A 16,854-nucleotide genomic window follows, 5' to 3' on the forward strand; every position below is an offset into this window, starting at 1 on the left:
GGATAATGAAAGGTGTAAGGGATTAGTCACGGTGACAGTTCATAGAGATCGGAAAAGAAGCCAGTTAAAGATCAGATTGGAAGAGAGAAAGAGATGCAGGAGAGGGGACTGTGGCTGGAACGGGGGAAGACAAGTCTTGGCAATGACGAAGCGCGGTAACAGTCACTGCAGCACTTGAGATAGACTGTGGGTCAAGGGACCAACACACTGACATCAACTATATATAGAAAGGGTCTGCAATGCACTCTGTACATCGGATTGCTCTTCGATTTTGCCATTGGCAGTACATACTGTTCTCTCTATTTACATTGAATCCCAATATCTATTATCAACCCTGTCCACCACACATTCCAGCCTCAAATACCGTTTTCGATACACTAAACGCCACCGGGAAGACACAAATCAAACATTCTCAATCAGAGTACGAAACAGAAAAATATCTGGTCCAATCCCCGATCTGCAGGCTTCGCCTTCTCGAACCTGTTTCAACGTGCACGTTTGTTTTACTTTGGATTACATAGTTCACCGCCACACTGTGGCAAGGAGGCCGCGTCAGTCTGTCCGACCTTGTCTGTACTTGTAGGCAGCCATTTAGCATTGACGATCAATTGCTTGCTACAATAAGACAATTACAATAACATAATTATCTTAATATAATTCCTGCTCCGAACCTTGGAAGGATCAAATTTACCTGGGTCTTCTGTCAAGATCTAAACGAGGGAAGGTGGTGGTAGGGCCCTCGGAGGTTACATCTACTACTGGCAGCGGCTTGTTACTAGCTCCATTCTAGCTCCATTCCAGATATACAACCAAAAATTGCCATCTTGTATCTTCAAGTTGAATTGTTATTTATTCTGGTGATCTTTGTATATACGCAAGGGTATGAAAAGTGTTCTTTCATGGCACTAAAGAGTCTAAACAGGAGATGTTCAACTGAGGACCTTCTCAGCAGCAGAGACTAAACCGGAAGTTCAAGTTAGTGACGAGTTCCACGCATAGTCAGGGACAAGATCGGAAGAAATCAGTACAGCACAGCACAGCACTTACCATTAAGTCCGGCATTGTCGGGTTCCACGAAAGCTTCCTTAACTTTACCATCCTCCACCAGCAGAGCGTAACGCTTGCTACGGTGGTTACCGAAGATAGCAGTGCTGTCGAAGGTAAGGTCAAGAGCCTCAGTGAACTGAGCGGTAGGGTCACCCAGGAAGCGGATCTAGAATATATCAGCCATTATTCCATACCATTCACATCGATATTTTTATTTGACATAACATACACCGCTCTTGCCGTTGGGGTCAAGGGAATCGGCCCAAGCCTTAGTCCTGTATCGGTCGCGTTAGCTACCATTGCGCTGCGGGATGCTGCAATAATCCTGATCTGCTTACACGAAGGAGTCATTGACGGCGACGACGAAGACTTGACCAGCCTCCTTAAGCTTGGGGTGGTTGATAAAGCCGGGGACGTGGGTGCTAGAGCAAGCAGGGCCTGAAATAATTAGCCTGCAAGGTCTAGCTACTTGTTGTTTTCTCGACTTTCTCGTGAAGGATTGAACATACTGAATGCAGCAGGAACACCGACGATAACACCCTTGCCCTTGAGCTCCTTGGCCAGGTTAACCTTGTTGCCGGGGGAGTTCTCGACCAGAACGTTCAGGTCGGGGATGGCATCGCCCTTCTGTACGAATGCGGGCGCGGTCTTGTGGAAGAATGCGGTCTGGGTGCGAACGCGGGGAACGCTGTTGGCGAGACGACGAGCGGCAAACATGGTGGATTGGATGGAATTGAGTGGTTATGGGCGGACTGGGGAGGATTGTGAGGAGGGTCACTGAGAGGGATGAGGTTGAGAAAAGGGCGTTGATAATTGCGATGGGAGCTTCGGGGATTTCGTCATGGCCCGCAGCACGCCGATCTTCATTCGCGCGTAGACCAGTTGACGGCTAACACTAGCCTGCATCAGAACCATCTCTATTTGAATTCAACTTACTTTTTAACCCGACAATTACTCAAAAACGCACTATGGGAATCTTTGAATATATTTATTAACTGCTAGATAGTGTAGGTATGAGCGTTGCCAAGCATAGCCTTCAAGACCACTAGTATAACTGTACCTATACTTAAGTGTACTCACAAGACGGTCATTGTGACTCTCAAAATCAGATAATCGGTAAGAAGGCAACTATGTAGAACAATCAAAAAATGCAATATGATATAGTTTATCAGATATGACGTCGAAAGGCAATTCTCGCGTGGTACTATTGCGAAAGCAACGGACCAAGAGGCGTTGCGGCCGAGCTGCATGAACGTTGAAGCCCAGTACGCCCTATCCACTTTTGATGCCTGGTACTTTTTTTTATTTTTTTTATTAAGGCCTGATATGGTATCCCGACAACTCTAAATAAATTTCCATCTTGAAAGTCTCAACCAGAGTACTAGAATACAGTAGATTAATCGATTAATATAGTGAATGGATCCCTCCCGAGACTCCGGAGTAGAACGAACCGGTTCGTCTTGACCGACTTCGTATATGACTCTGTTGACGTATACATGTACGAATCATTACTCTGCTATACAGAATCCAGAGAATGAGTTTGTCTAGAATTCTTATTATTCTTTCTTTGCTCTCTATTCATGAAGCCCCATCAGACAACGCACCCTGGTGGAAACAATGGTGTGTTGTACGCGTGTGGGAACCACTAAGAACTTGAACGAGTGGCCCACTGTTCTTTGTCGGTCACTAGGACCCAAAGTTGTCGGTGGAGCCAGAGTCTGCTCCCCTCAAAGTGTCTCAGCCCTTTTTGGTCAGTCCTGGAAGTTTTTTTCTTGTTTTTTCTTTCATGGACCCAAACTAAACCTTCTAAAATAAATAACACTATGTGGTCTGTTAGGTGTGCGTATACATGGGTATACATGCGCATGCGCAGCATTAGACCAGACTACGCCCCTCCCCTCCATCTCGTGCGCACTGACATCCGACATGCTTCAATTCATGTCATTGCTGGAGTGCATCAGTGCATCAGTGCATCATGTAGGTCAAGCCCTTCAAACCTTAGAAACGGACTTTTCGGAGGAAAGCAGAAGACCGGAATGTTCTGTGCCTCGATCAGGGCGATGATGGATGAAATATAATTAATAGAATAAATAATAAAATAGCAGATTGTATTATATCTGCAGGTGATTATAATCAATCATAATCATAATTATAATCATTAATACGATCAATACAGGCGATGTAATATGACTGTATCTGCGCAGTAACTTTGGTACACGGCTCTACCGCCAAACCTGGTAACTGGGCAGTACCCAGTCAGTCCCAGCAGTTGTCTCTCTGTCTCTCTGATTTCTCCAAATTCCCGATTTCTTTTTTTTTTTCCTTTCAAGATCCTAGACTCCCTTTCTTGATCCGGGTTTCAGTTCGCCTGGGGGATCATAATTGACTTCCATCCTCCCATCTCTCTTTTCCACCTACTTATAACACGGAATATCTTTCAACACCCAGGCCCAGCCCGCTGTTTCTTCGACCGGTCGCGACCCGGTTAGCCCCCCATGGATGGCCCAGGCCAGACCTCGAATGCCGCCCCCGCGGGCAACTCCAGCGATTTCGTGAGTTTTTCGCGATAGATAGTCTATAATATAGAGTCAAAATGCTGATCTTTTTCGTTCTAGGTGCGCAAGCTGTACAAGTGAGTTTCCCTTTTTTTATTCGTGCCTCCTCTCTTTCCTTCTCCCCTCCGATCCCGGTTTTTTTCGCCTCCCCCCTCTCCTTCGCTCCAGTGAAAACGAGGTATACCATCGTTGATCGCCGAAAAAGCAAGTTTCTAACCAACAATGCGCGCAGAATGCTGGAGGATCCTTCCTACGCGTCCATTGTGCGCTGGGGTGATGAAGGGGATAGCTTTGTGGTCCTAGAGGTAAATGCGCCCGTGGTGTTGGGTGCGGTCGCACTGTGTAAGCTAACAGGGTATGCCAGTGTGAGAAATTCACCAAGACCATCTTGCCCAAACACTTCAAACACAGCAACTTTGCCAGTTTCGTGCGCCAACTGAATAAGTACGACTTCCACAAGGTTCGCCAGAATAACGAGGAGAGTGGTCAGTCTCCGTATGGACAAAATGTGGGTTCTCGCGACTTGATCTCCCCAGCAAAATCGGATAACGGGATACTGATGGCTCATTATTTTGATTTTGCCACAGGCTTGGGAATTCAAGCATCCAGAGTTTCGGGCAAACAGCAAGGATTCCCTGGATAATATTCGCCGCAAAGCCCCTGCCCCCCGCAAGCAGGCTCAACCTTCAGACGACTCTGTCCCTACCCAACAGATCGACCTCCTCAATCAGCAGATCCTCGCCCAGCAGCAGCAGATTCAACACCTCTCCGACCGTTATGCTCAACTCACCGTTGACCATCAGCTGATGCTGCAAGAAACGATGCGGGTACAAAAAACAGTGTTGAACCATGAGAATGTTATTCATCAGGTGATGACCCATTTGCTTTCGGTCGATGCGCGCCAGCGGAGGGATAGTAAGGCAGCTGTTGGGTTCCAAGGGCAGGGTGGCTCAACTATGAGTCCTATGCAGGCTGGAAATGTCGACGACGACCCTTCCTCACCATTACAACAGGCCTCGAAGTTGTTGAACGACATGAACGCTGAGTTCCAGTTCAATCTTGGTAATGATCAAAAGGGCGCCGTCGCAGGACCCGTTGCTACACCGACAATGGATCCCGCTCGAAATGGAATGGTTCGGCCTGCTACCACCGCGCCGCCTAACCCAGCGCTTGCGTATTCAAAGATGGGCGGGGACTTGGAACAGGTGGTCTACCCTGTGGGCGCTACTAATGGAATCGATCCCATGTATAGCGAACATATCAACAACGTGCCATATCCGATGCCTACTAAGGCTGAGGTGCCCTCTGAGCCTCGCCAGCAACAACCGGATACTCGAAAGAAGACTAATCACGTCGATCCTGGTTGGATACGCATGCCAAGGATCCTGTTGGTTGAGGACGACCAGACATGCCGACAGATTGGTGGCAAATTCCTTTATTCCTTCAACTGTGAAATTGATGATGCCGTATGTTGACATATCCTAGTTCTTTTTTTCGACATTTTATGATATGAGCTAATGATTCATATAGTTTGATGGATTGCAAGCTGTCCAAAAAATGCAGAACGCAGGGCCGGGTGGAGGAAAATACGATCTGATTTTGATGGATATCATCATGCCAAATCTTGACGGTGTATCGGCTTGTCATCTCATTCGCCAATTCGACCAGACTCCTATCATTGCCATGACTTCCAATATTCGCAGTGATGATATACAGTTATACTACCAACACGGTAAGTTGAGCGAGAGACTCATTTTCATTGGATTTTCATGGCTGACTCTTAACAGGCATGAATGATGTTCTACCCAAACCGTTTACTCGCAAAAGCCTCCTCGACATGCTGGAGACACATCTCACACATCTTAAGACCATGCCCCAAGGTATCGAGGGTGCTCCCCCGGTGCCCGTCACTATGGCTACTCAAGCATCAGCAACACATTCGATCAAAGAAGATAGTTCACCCGGCCAATCACCAGCTGGCTCTATGAACAACTGGCAATCACCCGGACAGTTCCAAGGTATGCAAGCGGTGCAACCGAACATGCCCACAATGCAAGGACAGTATGTTGCCGCAGGTGCGCCACCTCCAGCAGCATATGCCGTCGATCAGAACGGCGTTCAATATCCTGCTCCACCAGTCGCTGTTCCCTCGAGTGGACCCCCTGTTCCGTCCCAACATCGCCGACAAATGTCCGAAATGGCCGGTGCCCCCGATGGTCAGAATATGGCTAAAAGACAACGTTTGTACACACAACCACAACCACAACCGATGATGACAGTCCAAGCCGGGCGCCCTGGCTAAACCCCTGACCAACCTAACCTTTCCTTTCCTCCCACTCGCATATACACAAGCTATCGAGCTCTCTTCTTTCTTATCTCTTCCTTCCCCTCGCTTGATACTTCACCTCTCCGCAGCCTCCCTCACTGTCTATTTCTCTTACGATTCCCACTGTCTATAATGAGGTCTCCAAATCGTACATTGCTAGTGCTTGTTCGGATGTTTGCGTTGGTCACGGTTTTCTATATTTTACAGGTCATGGCGTTTCTGCAGGCTCTATCTTGGGTGGCGAAATTTGTTTTTCACGTGTCGTCACTTTCTGATGCCATCTCAACTATTTTCTCATGCATCTACCACATTGGTATTTGTCACTGCCCAGGGGCAAGGAAGTAAAACATTTGGGTTTCCTTCCATACCTGCCCTTGTTTCGACAAGTATATATTTACACAACATATTTTATTTATTTATTCCTGATATTTAGTATCTATTTCACTTTCTTAGATCTATCATTGGAGCTATGTCTCATCTCCCTGTATTTCCTTGCACTAACAAAATTACCTTGTTTAACAGGATCCAGAGTGAGCAGGTAAGGAAGGACGTGCTGGTCGGATCCACCATTGTGTCAAGGTATCGTGAGTGCACAGTGGAGAGATGATCTATTCTAAGATGATATGTAGTGATCATCCATTCTCAACAAACCGATTGTCATCACATTCAGGTCCCACTTTGTCCGGACAGTCTATCCTATTCGAGAAGGTAGTCATTATGTGCATCTCCACTATCCAGCATAGCCTTTAACTCTACGGACTACGCCGCACATATGTAGCCTGAATTAGACCATCTCCAACAAAAAGCGCCTGTGCTCAATTAAAGATCGCCTGAAGATCACCATCATATCTCCGACAGTCACAATCCCCGATTCCCAAGAATCCCAACCCTCCCCAAAAGATCACGAGATGTCCACAACCGCCCACTGCAAAAATCCTGCACAGACAAGACAAGACATACCATGTACCTTGGAAACAAGAACCAGGTATCCACACGACGCGCCTCCCGCGTTCAAGACGGACGAACCCGTGCTCGCAAGGGCTGAGAGTCTAGACCGGCATTTATATAACAGACACGTTTATGCATTGGGTCTATAGGGGCCCAGACCCGCGGGGATTTTCAAGGACTGCTCTGGCTCACGGGTGGGTCCCGTACCCCTTAGGTACATCATTAGTTCGGACTGTAGGCAGATTGCAACATCAGCCTTGTTATGCAGAGGTATGACTTGTTTACTTTGGTTGATTGGATATCAATATTGAGATGTGACTTATATTAGTGCTTGGCTATAGTGAGATGCTGTTTCTTTTTTTAGACTTGATTGTTAGTTGATACACTTGTATAAAATGTGTTTCCTTGTTATTCATGATAATACACAAGTAAGGATACTCACCCTCTAGGGCTATATTCATAGACATGGCTATCATTAATCCTGAAAACCCCTTTGCCAATCAAGTGGTTCTGTAAAGTCAAATCCCAACTTGAAATTTCAGCCGCTTCAAGCTGTGGCTGAACAATGTGGCTGGAGCTTATCTACCCGCGCCACAAACCCAATCACGTTACTTTGTGCAAACAGTACAAACATAGTGGGAGTCACCGAGGCTTGGCGGGGTTTTTTGTGACTTTGAAGGGCCGAACAACGAATCTGCAGGACGAATAGCTACCAAGAAAGAGACCTGGCATTTTTGATCTGGTCTACTTCTCTGTAGCTGAACCGCATCTTAGGTACGAGTGCTTATCTTGCTTGCTTTCCCTTGGCTGGGAATATGCGATTTGCGATCTGCGCGTTTCGCATCGGTACAGGCTGTTGACTGATAACTTTGTTTCTAGGATCTCGATCTCCTGCGATGGGCCCTAAGCAGAAGGGCGGAGGCTCAAAGCCTAAGGCTAATACTGCGGATGAGGTAGAGGATACGCTTCAGGCTGTGGTATGTGAATATGCTCTCGCTGAATGTGCGGAGCTGGTCTTTTTTCTTCTTCTTTTGCGATGTGATGTGATGTGTTTGGGATAGCGGCTAATTCTTCTCGTTAGGTCCTGGCGGATACCTTTGAGCCACGATTCGAACCGTTTACCCTCGATAAGCCTCGTGTATGTGTATTCGAATTATATATGGGATATTTGCTATGGAAATATATTGGGACCGCAGGGCTGACGTGAGGGTTATAGTGTTTGTTGCCATTGGCCAATACGCCAATTATCGAATATACACTCCAGTTTCTGGCAAATGCAGGTGTAGAGGAGGTCTTCCTTTACGCGGGTGCGCACTCAGATCTATTGGAAAAATACATCAAGTACGTTACGTTTGTCCCGCGCATGCCAGGCATTGAGTCATTCTCCAGACAAAGCTGACGAGTTCTTTCTTTCTGCAGCGCTTCAAAATGGAGAGCTGCCTCTTCCCCCTTCAAGCAGTTCACTTTCCTTAAATCTACATCCGCCTCCGTCGGCGATGTTATGCGTGACCTTGACGGAAAGCATCTTATCACAGGCGACTTCATCGTTGTATCCGGTGATGTTATCAGTAACATGCCCATTGAAGGTGCACTCACTAAGCACCGCGCACGCCGTGAAAAGGACAAGAACGCTATCATGACTATGGTCCTGAGGGAAGCGGGACGGAACCACCGCACAAAATCCTCTTCTGTTTCACCTGTTTTCGTTATCGATCCTACGAAAGATAGATGTCTTCACTATGAAGAGATTGATCATCACTCTAATGAAAGACCTGCGCGTGTGAACGTTGATACTGAGATCCTTCTTACGCACCCTGAGCTGGATATCAGACAAGATCTTATCGATTCTAGCGTGGATATTTGCACGCCTGATGTTTTAAGCTTATGGTCGGATAGTTTCGACTACCAGTCTCCGAGAAAGCATTTCCTTTTCGGTGTTTTGAAGGACTACGAGCTGAACGGGAAGACTATCCATACACACATCATTAAGGATGATTATGCTGCGCGCGTACGGAACCTTAAAGCCTATGATGCTGTTAGCAAGGATATTATTTCTCGCTGGACATATCCTTTGTGTCCTGATACCAACCTTTTGCCGGGTCACACTTATGCTCTTCGAAAGAGTAATCTCTACCAGGAACAGGGCGTTACATTGGCGCGATCATGTGTCATTGGTCGTCGTACTGTTATCGGTAAGGGAACTAGTATTGGTGATAAGACTACTGTTCGCGATACCGTGCTTGGGAGAAACTGTAAGATCGGTCGTGGAGTTAAGCTGCAGGGCGCTTATATCTGGGAAGGTGTTAGTATTGGTGATAATACCGTTGTGAACGGGGCGATTATTGCTGATGGTGTTGTTATTGGGAAGAATTGTACCGTTGCTGCTGGCGCGTTGGTTTCACACGGTGTTAAGATTGCGGATGGGGTGGCGGTTGAGGCTGGGAAGAGAATTACTAAGTCCCGCCGAGATGGCGGTGTTGTTACTACTGATCCTAAAGTTGTGGGTGCAGATGGTGAAGGTCGCGAGTTCATTCAGGGTGAAGATGAGGATGATGATGAGGATGATGATGATGACGATGTCAGCGTTGCTTCATCTGGTCTTGTTTATCGGAATCCAGAAGCATCGTCATCCTCCGCATCTATCTCAACACTGTCTTCTGATATCTCCGATTCATCCTGGCCACACTCAGCACGAAGCTCCTTCTCTAACGCTGAGGAACAAGATACTTTCCACAACGACGCATCAGTCAGTATCTTCGATTCTCTCCGTGACGGTGTCACCGCAGACGTCGTTCAACTGGAACTCGTCTCTCTCCGCATGACAGCAAACGCTTCAGACAACCAAGTCCGTCGCGCGATCGTCTCCTCATTTATGAAATATATCTCTCAGTTGATGGAGTCCGGAAAGAATGCTGGTGTCGCTGTGCATGATGTTTTCTCTACTTATCGAGAGGTTGTGGATCGGACGCTCTTCGATCGGAATAAGGAGTTGAAGAAAGATCAGGTTGACTTTCTACTTCAGTTGCAGGCCGATCTTGTGCATCGGAGTAAGGGGGGGAATATACTGCTGTTTGCGGCGAAGGAACTCTATGAGCTTGAGCTTGTTGATGAGGAGGCGTATGAGCAGTGGTGGGATGATGAACGGTCGAGTGAGAGTGAGGAGATGAGGAGTGTGCGCGCTCAGGCGCAGCAGTTTGTGGAGTGGTTGGCTAATGCTGAGGAGGAGGAGAGTAGTGAGGAGGAAGAGGAGGAGGAGGAAGATGAAAGCGATGATGAGTAGATCAGATGTCGTATACCACCGAGATAAAATTTTGAATTATGGATTGATGAATTGTTTAGAATTTGTTCCAGATTTTTCATACCTAGGTATGCGTAAATACGATTCTAAGCCATGATTCAGCTTGAAGTTCGTATAGTGGTTTAATATAGTGGTGGCTTACTATGTCCATGGATCCCTCAGGCTGCACACTCATGTCCGCCGCCGGATCCGGGATTGAACTGTCTTCAAGTTCGATGTGAAGGCTATCGGTCGGAAAATTTAATTTTGCCAGAAGTATCTCTAATATTGTTCAAGTTATACATAGTCACTCTCGTTTCCTGAATCATCTTCATGACCCAGACGATGAAATTTCTCAACAACCGCCCCATCTTGCAAACATTTCCCCCTCCACTGACGAACTAGGTCTTGTCCCTCCTCATGCATCGACATTATTATACTCTTTCGAGTGCCTGCACTGAAGGTAGCCTGAATGCTGCGCTTAATACCTTACCCAGGGTATGCGACAAGACCAACACCGGCTACAAGAACAAAACACGAGTTAGCGATAACCGAATGACTACTAGAAGCGCAAGGCAAGACATAAGAAATATAAAGCTCTTGAGATCTTACCATGACCTATCTTAGCAAGCATGCCAAATGTTCCCCTGAAAATTCCACCAGCAAAACCCATAGTACCCCCATCTCTAGCGCCCTTATAGGGCTGATATAACGGGTCAATAACGCTTTCGGCCATGCTAATACCAAAAGTCTTAACACCGGCTAGTAATCCAGACTTCCAGTTTTTTACCATCTCACGTTCGTGAACAGTTCCCCCATATAAACCAGGAAGCACACAAAATCCCTCCGCAGCAGCCAACGGTACATCGACCATAGTACCAGATGCCAACTTTCCTAAGAGCTTTCCAGAGGTACGAGCTGAGGCCGAAGCCATTGCACGAGCTTTACCCTTCTCTTTGGACTCTGGCCTATAATCTGTTGATCTGATGTCGTTCATAGATCGAGCCTTCCGAAGCGATGAACACTATCTCCGTTATCAGAGGGTGTTGGTGGGGTTAAAGGTTGTTGTGGTGAGCTTTGCTCTGACTTTCTTGAAGATAGTGAGCTATTGTCGTCTGTGCTTCTCTTATAAACTTGGTATGGTCTGTAGGGAATGTCGCCTCCTGCTTTCACAATACCGAAGGTCACCCCCACACCAGTAGAATAAACTCCCGTTTTTATATCCTAACCATTCCAATAATTCGGTCCTCTAATCAGATGGTGACTGTCCATTACGATATTTCCAGAGCCGACTGAAATCTTTCAAACGCAGCACCTGGACATTGCTCTCTTCCTCACAGCCCTCTAACTCCGAGATCGGAATCAACGTTTCCTCGCATTCATGCTTTGGCAGCTTTTCGGAACTCGTCTCAACTTCCATATCCATAAACTGGTTCGATTCGAGAACTTTTCTGCCAGGACCAAGTGTAAACATAGCATCCAAATAATGTTGGTTCAATAGATGACCGGAGCCCGCACGGATAAATAGACGACCCAAGTATCTATTGGGGATATTGACATAGTGGAGAACGCCGAGCCTTGAGACGATATCAGCAGTATTAGCATAGTGCTCGATATATCCGACTGATCGAACTGATCGTGGAGAGTCGTTGGAATAATCATGCCCATTTGGTTTGGTCTCTTGCATTTCGTGAGGATTGTTGAAGTGATTAGCTGCACTTGCAAATGTGTATACTTCTAGATTATGAAGGCGGTTCTGTGGAAGGGCATCTAGAAGCCAATCGATTACTAGTCCACCTTCGATGCCACCTTGGCTGTGAAGTATAAGGACTACTTTGTCGCAATTAGGATCTAGAAGTGCATCTCGGACGAGAGGGTAGGCTTCTCGTATGTCTGCGGTAGCGTACGAAAAGCACCGTTGAATGATGCATTCAATTAGGTCAAAGATAACCCCGGCTCTAATGGACATTAGTAGATTAACGTATATCTCTTGCTGTGGACCGTTCAAGACTCACGTGCGATTATGAATGCCCGTGATCTTTCGACCAAATGTATATGACAGCTGGTCAACATTTTGCTGCACCCAAAAGCGGCTGCAATGCATGGTGAGTCTTCAATTCAAATAATCGGACTTCCTTCAGGGCCCAATACTAACCTTCCCGCAATACCATTGATAAAGAACCATTTTTCTCGAGTATGATCTGGTTGCTGAGGGACAGGTACCTGTGACACAACCAGCCTCTGGAACCCGTTCAGCACAACCATGCACACCACGTGGCTCAGAAGCAGTGCGACGGTGGCATATACAAGTATCCAAATAGCAGGTACCATAAATATAATTGTGAGGGGAAGAGAAAGCAGAAAGGAAACTTGATACACGATCGACAACAGCTGCGTTAGTACCAAGACCCCGCTCCGGAAGGACGGGTATAATTCGTCCAGGGGGCCGGTTTTACCAATCCGAAGTGGTAGAAAGGCGAGAGGCAGGGACCAGGCATATCGTAAGGCGAGAAATATGTCGCTTTCTAGAAGCTTAAGCGGGGATGCGGTATAGGGTAATGGGGTGGCATTTGAAGGCCGGTGAGTTACCCGGACCTGTGGGGGCATTGTTGCTTCGAGACATGCGACTGCAGCGATATTGTATGATAAATCGGAAAAATAGAAGTCATCAACGAAGATCAAGATAAGATGGCAGGATCAAGATCTCTAAATAAAGAATGAAGAGATCAAACAATGTGCCATGCTGGAAGAAACAAAGAAACAACTTGGGCGCGCTGTCATGTGATAGTTAGGTTGGAAACTATCGAGTCCCGAGATCAACAACGTCATCCACCTCATGTGGCCAGGTGGACTGTGGACATGTGCATCAGGAAAGTCTAGGCTATTTTGAATGTGAAATTCCCTAGTTCTTCATTCCTAAAAACCATGGATGGTTTAGCGAGTTCCATAAGCTTAATGTCCCAAGTGCTTATCTTTACACTATCGGGATATTCAGATGGTTATGGACGGGATTGCAACAGAGACCATGGGTGATGATAGAAAGAAAATTGTTGTCTAAGACAGAATTGTAGAGTAAAAGAGTAGACATTATTGACAGTGAGTCAGGGTAAGTCGTAAATAAATAAGACCATGTACAAAGAATCAAGTAAAGCATTCTCAAGTTATTAATACAGTGGAACCAAAACCACGGAAGGCCTCAACCTATTGAACACATGACGCAAGAAGAGAATTGAAAAAGGAAAAATAGAGTCCATGGCCGCAAGAAGATGGCCAGCAACTTCCTAGAGACCCATAAGACTATGCACAGTTGACACATTCTTCGGAAGTTCATTATTGGGGCTTAATTGTGGATCACGCTGTTGGAGACAGCATGACTTGGCCCTTTTAGACTGTCGACAGTCTTTCGGCGCAAACGCGTTCGAGTTGCCGGCCCCTGAGATGAGACTACAGCCGGCTCGTGACTGGGCTCCTCTGGAGCAGCTGCTGCTGCCTCGGCGGCCTTGGTAGTGTCTAGCTCGACTTGCTTCTGTGCGGTCTCACGCGCACGCTCATAGCGAAGTTTAACTTCGCCCTTCCACTGGGTGTTCAAGAGTCGGTCCCAGAAAGTGAAGAATGGCTGGGAGAAGTTGGTCTTGATGCCCCAGCTTTGGTGGTGGATATCATGATAGGCGGCATTGTTGGAGGTGAAGTGCTGGAGAGGGTCCCAAGGGAAGGCGTAACCACAGTGGTCGTCGACGGTTTTGATAGTCGACATAGTGAAGAACCACATCGCTTGTCTGGTTGTCATACCGGAGATCAAGAAACCTAGACCAGTTCCGGCGGTATCCAAAAGAAAGCCTTCAACGGGGTGATTATATAGGGCACCAAAGGCGTAGGGAACATAAAGACGGTGGTGACGCGAGTGGAAGGTTACTTGGGGCATGTTAAAACAGGCTGTAAAGTTTCAAAGGGGATCGATTTCGATCACTTACCATATAGCCAACGGTTCAAGTGCATTGCCCGGTGCAAGAAGTATTGCCAGGTATCGAGGATGGAGACTGCAAGCGTGAACTGAAGGGCCGGGACAAAGTACCAGTAGAGAAAGCTAGCCAAAGACATTTCCCAGCCGGTAAAGGCGGGCGCAGCGACCTCGACCCCGCTGTCGAGAATCAGTGATTGCATCACATTTGGGTAGGATCCTCCAGCCAGAGCTCCAGCAAGTAGGGTGTGGCCGTTCTGGGATACAGATTTGGCTAGACCGGCCGCGTCAACGCCGATCAAACCCAACACTGGGGGGATGGCCCGCTGGGCAATTCTCAGTCTCTGCGCCCAAACAGCAATATCGTATTCTTCCCGGCCAACTGTCTCAACTGGATCAAAGTAGACCATGCCCATGCCTGCTACTGTTTGAATAATTTGTTGCAAAACGACATCGCGCACGACCTCCCATCGGGTGACGCGGTTCCGCTTCAATACCTCGGCGGGGGTGTGAAGTCGGTATTCTTCGAAATAGTTGTTAACGTCCAAGTAGTGATAGATCATGGACATTCCCCAGTATGCGACAATTGGCAGTAGCAAAGCGAGGATGTTGTCGGGGATCGGCGCGAGTAAAGGCTGCTGGACGGAGATCGTGTAACTGGGGAGCGGAGGAAGGTCGAGGGCGACCGACGCGTTTGTGGCCATGATGGCAAGATGTTGTTCAATTCTCGATGCAAAAGTGGTTTGGGTAGTAATGCGATAGGAGAGGATCGACAGAATCAAGAACGGGGGAGAAACGAAGCGATAACAAAGGAGAGAAAACTGTGGATGGGGTCGAGGCGATAAGGGAAATGAAATCAGGAACGACCAAACAGTGGAACTTGAGACCTAGCAACGCGGACGGAGCCAAGTCCGGAAGGAAGGAGTGAAATGCGTGAAGTTGGACACCAAGTCACCACGGTTAGACCATCGGGGAAGCAAGTTGGATAAGAATGAATGAAGCAAGAAGATGAAGAGAAAGATCAGGGGAGGAAATAAGAAATCAACGAAGAACAAGAAATCGCAAGTGGCGCCAGTCGGATGCGGACATCACGGGTGACAACGGGTAGAGGAAATGGAGGGAGTTGATTGGTGGAAAGTGGTATTTTACGGTAACGTGCAGTATTGGCTGTATTCTCCAGGGCTGGAAGCGGCGACTTTCAACGGTCGAGATCTATACACCTGCACATGTGTGGACAAAGGTCATGTAAGGTGGGTAAGCTATTGTAATTATTAGAGTATGTGAGCAGACTTTAACAGCTATGAGCCTCTATCCTGGAGACTCGACTTGGCGATCTTTCTAAGAATAACGCTTTGTATGTGGTAGCCTTATGGCCCAATACAAATGCTGGGAGAAGTACAACCTTGGCTGGCGTTGGGCTCTCCAAACAATATCATGATCCATAGTAGCCCCATATCTTATAAGAGAGAACCAAAGTCATGCCATTGTACACGCCACCCATAACGTAGATGGAAATCCAACTGAATACTCTTTTTATTTTATTTTCAATCATATGCATCTCATACTCATCGCTACTTCAACACTAACAACGCATGTAAGTTAACTCCATCTATACTAGCCAATCCCGTGACACTCACAAACAAACAAACAAGACAAACTCCCCCACCAACCAGAGCGCGCCACTAGAAAAAAACTTCTTTCCCCTCCTTTTTTTTTGGTTTCCCCTTTCATTCCTTCACCAGCCAATTCCTTCGTTGTCAAACATTCACAACCTCTCCCACCGTCACTATGATTATCTACACCGTATGTTACCCAAATTCCAGCCCTCAACATGCCGCCCAGGGAGCTATAAATCTCAACCATCGGCCATCTCTTATCTGTGTTTCATCTGGAAGAATACTGACGGTCTATAGGATATTCTCTCCAAGGATGAGCTTCTCTCCGATACCTTCGACATCAAGCCCGCTGCCGACTGCCCCATCCTCTGGGAGGTTGACTGCCGCAAGTACATGAAGAAGGTCGGCGAGAACGTCCAGCTCGAGGGTGCCAACCCCTCTGCCGAGGATGCTGAGGAGGACGGTGGTGAGGGTGAGACCGTCATGGTCCACGATATCGAGGATCAGTTCCGCATGGTCTGGCTCAAGGTCGAGGAGGGTCTTAAGCCTTCCAAGGATGCCTACAAGTCCCACCTTAAGGGTATGTGCTCTGTGTTTCTACGTTCCCATCCTCGATACATATCAGGCTAACAGTTTCTCTTTCAAGCTTACATCAAGAAGGTCCTGAAGGCCCTCGAGGCCAAGAAAGCCAGTGAAGAGACCATTGCCGAGTTCAAGGGCGGCGCTGCCGCTGCCATGAAGAAGATCAGCGCCAACTACGACAACTACGATGTCCTCATGGGCCAGTCCATGGACGGTGATGCTATGTATGTGCCTCGAGTCGTTCTTTCGCAAATAATGACCTACCAATATATATGGTTCGATTTACTGACTTTCTTCTTTTAGGCACGTTCTGATTGACTTCCGCGAGGACGGTGTTACCCCCTTCGCTACCCTCTGGAAGCACGGTCTCAATGAGATGAAGGTTTAAGCGCCTTAATCTTATCTTGCTGGCGATAATCCCAATGCACTTGACATGAAGAAGTAAAAAGAAAAGTTACGAAAGCGAGCCATTCGCATCCCTGCCTTACATCGGACGTGGAGATACATGGCTTTGTTACTCTCTCCCGCTGGGGTTTTGGTCTCTA

General features: G+C 47.3%; 7 protein-coding genes across 7 annotated transcripts; 3 read left to right on the forward strand and 4 right to left on the reverse strand.

Moving 5' to 3' along the window:
- Positions 1 to 929: 929 nt before the first annotated feature.
- Positions 930 to 1,764, reverse strand: N7478_012557 (peroxiredoxin family protein; the record flags this gene model as incomplete). The annotated part of the gene is made up of 5 exons (XM_056928771.1): positions 930 to 958; positions 1,048 to 1,213; positions 1,277 to 1,322; positions 1,386 to 1,485; positions 1,557 to 1,764. 5 exons carry the CDS (start codon positions 1,762 to 1,764, stop codon positions 930 to 932), a joined length of 549 nt encoding a protein of 182 aa, XP_056773329.1.
- Positions 1,765 to 3,542: 1,778 nt separating this feature from the next.
- Positions 3,543 to 5,904, forward strand: skn7 (uncharacterized protein; the record flags this gene model as incomplete). The annotated part of the gene is made up of 7 exons (XM_056928772.1): positions 3,543 to 3,599; positions 3,663 to 3,679; positions 3,835 to 3,907; positions 3,967 to 4,110; positions 4,190 to 5,068; positions 5,133 to 5,334; positions 5,390 to 5,904. 7 exons carry the CDS (start codon positions 3,543 to 3,545, stop codon positions 5,902 to 5,904), a joined length of 1,887 nt encoding a protein of 628 aa, XP_056773330.1.
- A 1,868-nt stretch (positions 5,905 to 7,772) lies between these two features.
- Positions 7,773 to 10,156, forward strand: N7478_012559 (translation initiation factor eIF2B catalytic subunit epsilon; the record flags this gene model as incomplete). The annotated part of the gene is made up of 4 exons (XM_056928773.1): positions 7,773 to 7,853; positions 7,958 to 8,014; positions 8,093 to 8,217; positions 8,296 to 10,156. 4 exons carry the CDS (start codon positions 7,773 to 7,775, stop codon positions 10,154 to 10,156), a joined length of 2,124 nt encoding a protein of 707 aa, XP_056773331.1.
- A 294-nt stretch (positions 10,157 to 10,450) lies between these two features.
- Positions 10,451 to 11,150, reverse strand: N7478_012560 (UDP-glucuronosyl/UDP-glucosyltransferase; the record flags this gene model as incomplete). The annotated part of the gene is made up of 2 exons (XM_056928774.1): positions 10,451 to 10,641; positions 10,766 to 11,150. 2 exons carry the CDS (start codon positions 11,148 to 11,150, stop codon positions 10,451 to 10,453), a joined length of 576 nt encoding a protein of 191 aa, XP_056773332.1.
- Positions 11,151 to 11,402: 252 nt separating this feature from the next.
- Positions 11,403 to 12,484, reverse strand: N7478_012561 (uncharacterized protein; the record flags this gene model as incomplete). Its single annotated transcript, XM_056928775.1, has 3 exons — positions 11,403 to 12,111; positions 12,169 to 12,246; positions 12,309 to 12,484. 3 exons carry the CDS (start codon positions 12,482 to 12,484, stop codon positions 11,403 to 11,405), a joined length of 963 nt encoding a protein of 320 aa, XP_056773333.1.
- Positions 12,485 to 13,493: 1,009 nt separating this feature from the next.
- On the reverse strand, positions 13,494 to 14,815 carry sur2 (sphingosine hydroxylase; the record flags this gene model as incomplete). The annotated part of the gene is made up of 2 exons (XM_056928776.1): positions 13,494 to 14,065; positions 14,125 to 14,815. 2 exons carry the CDS (start codon positions 14,813 to 14,815, stop codon positions 13,494 to 13,496), a joined length of 1,263 nt encoding a protein of 420 aa, XP_056773334.1.
- A 1,084-nt stretch (positions 14,816 to 15,899) lies between these two features.
- Positions 15,900 to 16,697, forward strand: N7478_012563 (translationally-controlled tumor protein; the record flags this gene model as incomplete). Its single annotated transcript, XM_056928777.1, has 4 exons — positions 15,900 to 15,914; positions 16,025 to 16,307; positions 16,374 to 16,533; positions 16,613 to 16,697. The coding sequence occupies 4 exons, from the start codon at positions 15,900 to 15,902 to the stop codon at positions 16,695 to 16,697; spliced, it is 543 nt and encodes a 180-aa protein (XP_056773335.1).
- Between the last annotated feature and the right edge of the window lie 157 nt (positions 16,698 to 16,854).

The sequence above is a fragment of the Penicillium angulare genome (assembly GCF_028827245.1).
Source record: "Penicillium angulare strain IBT 27051 chromosome Unknown utg000011l_segment0_segment0, whole genome shotgun sequence".
NCBI classification, from domain to species: Eukaryota; Fungi; Ascomycota; class Eurotiomycetes; order Eurotiales; family Aspergillaceae; genus Penicillium; species Penicillium angulare.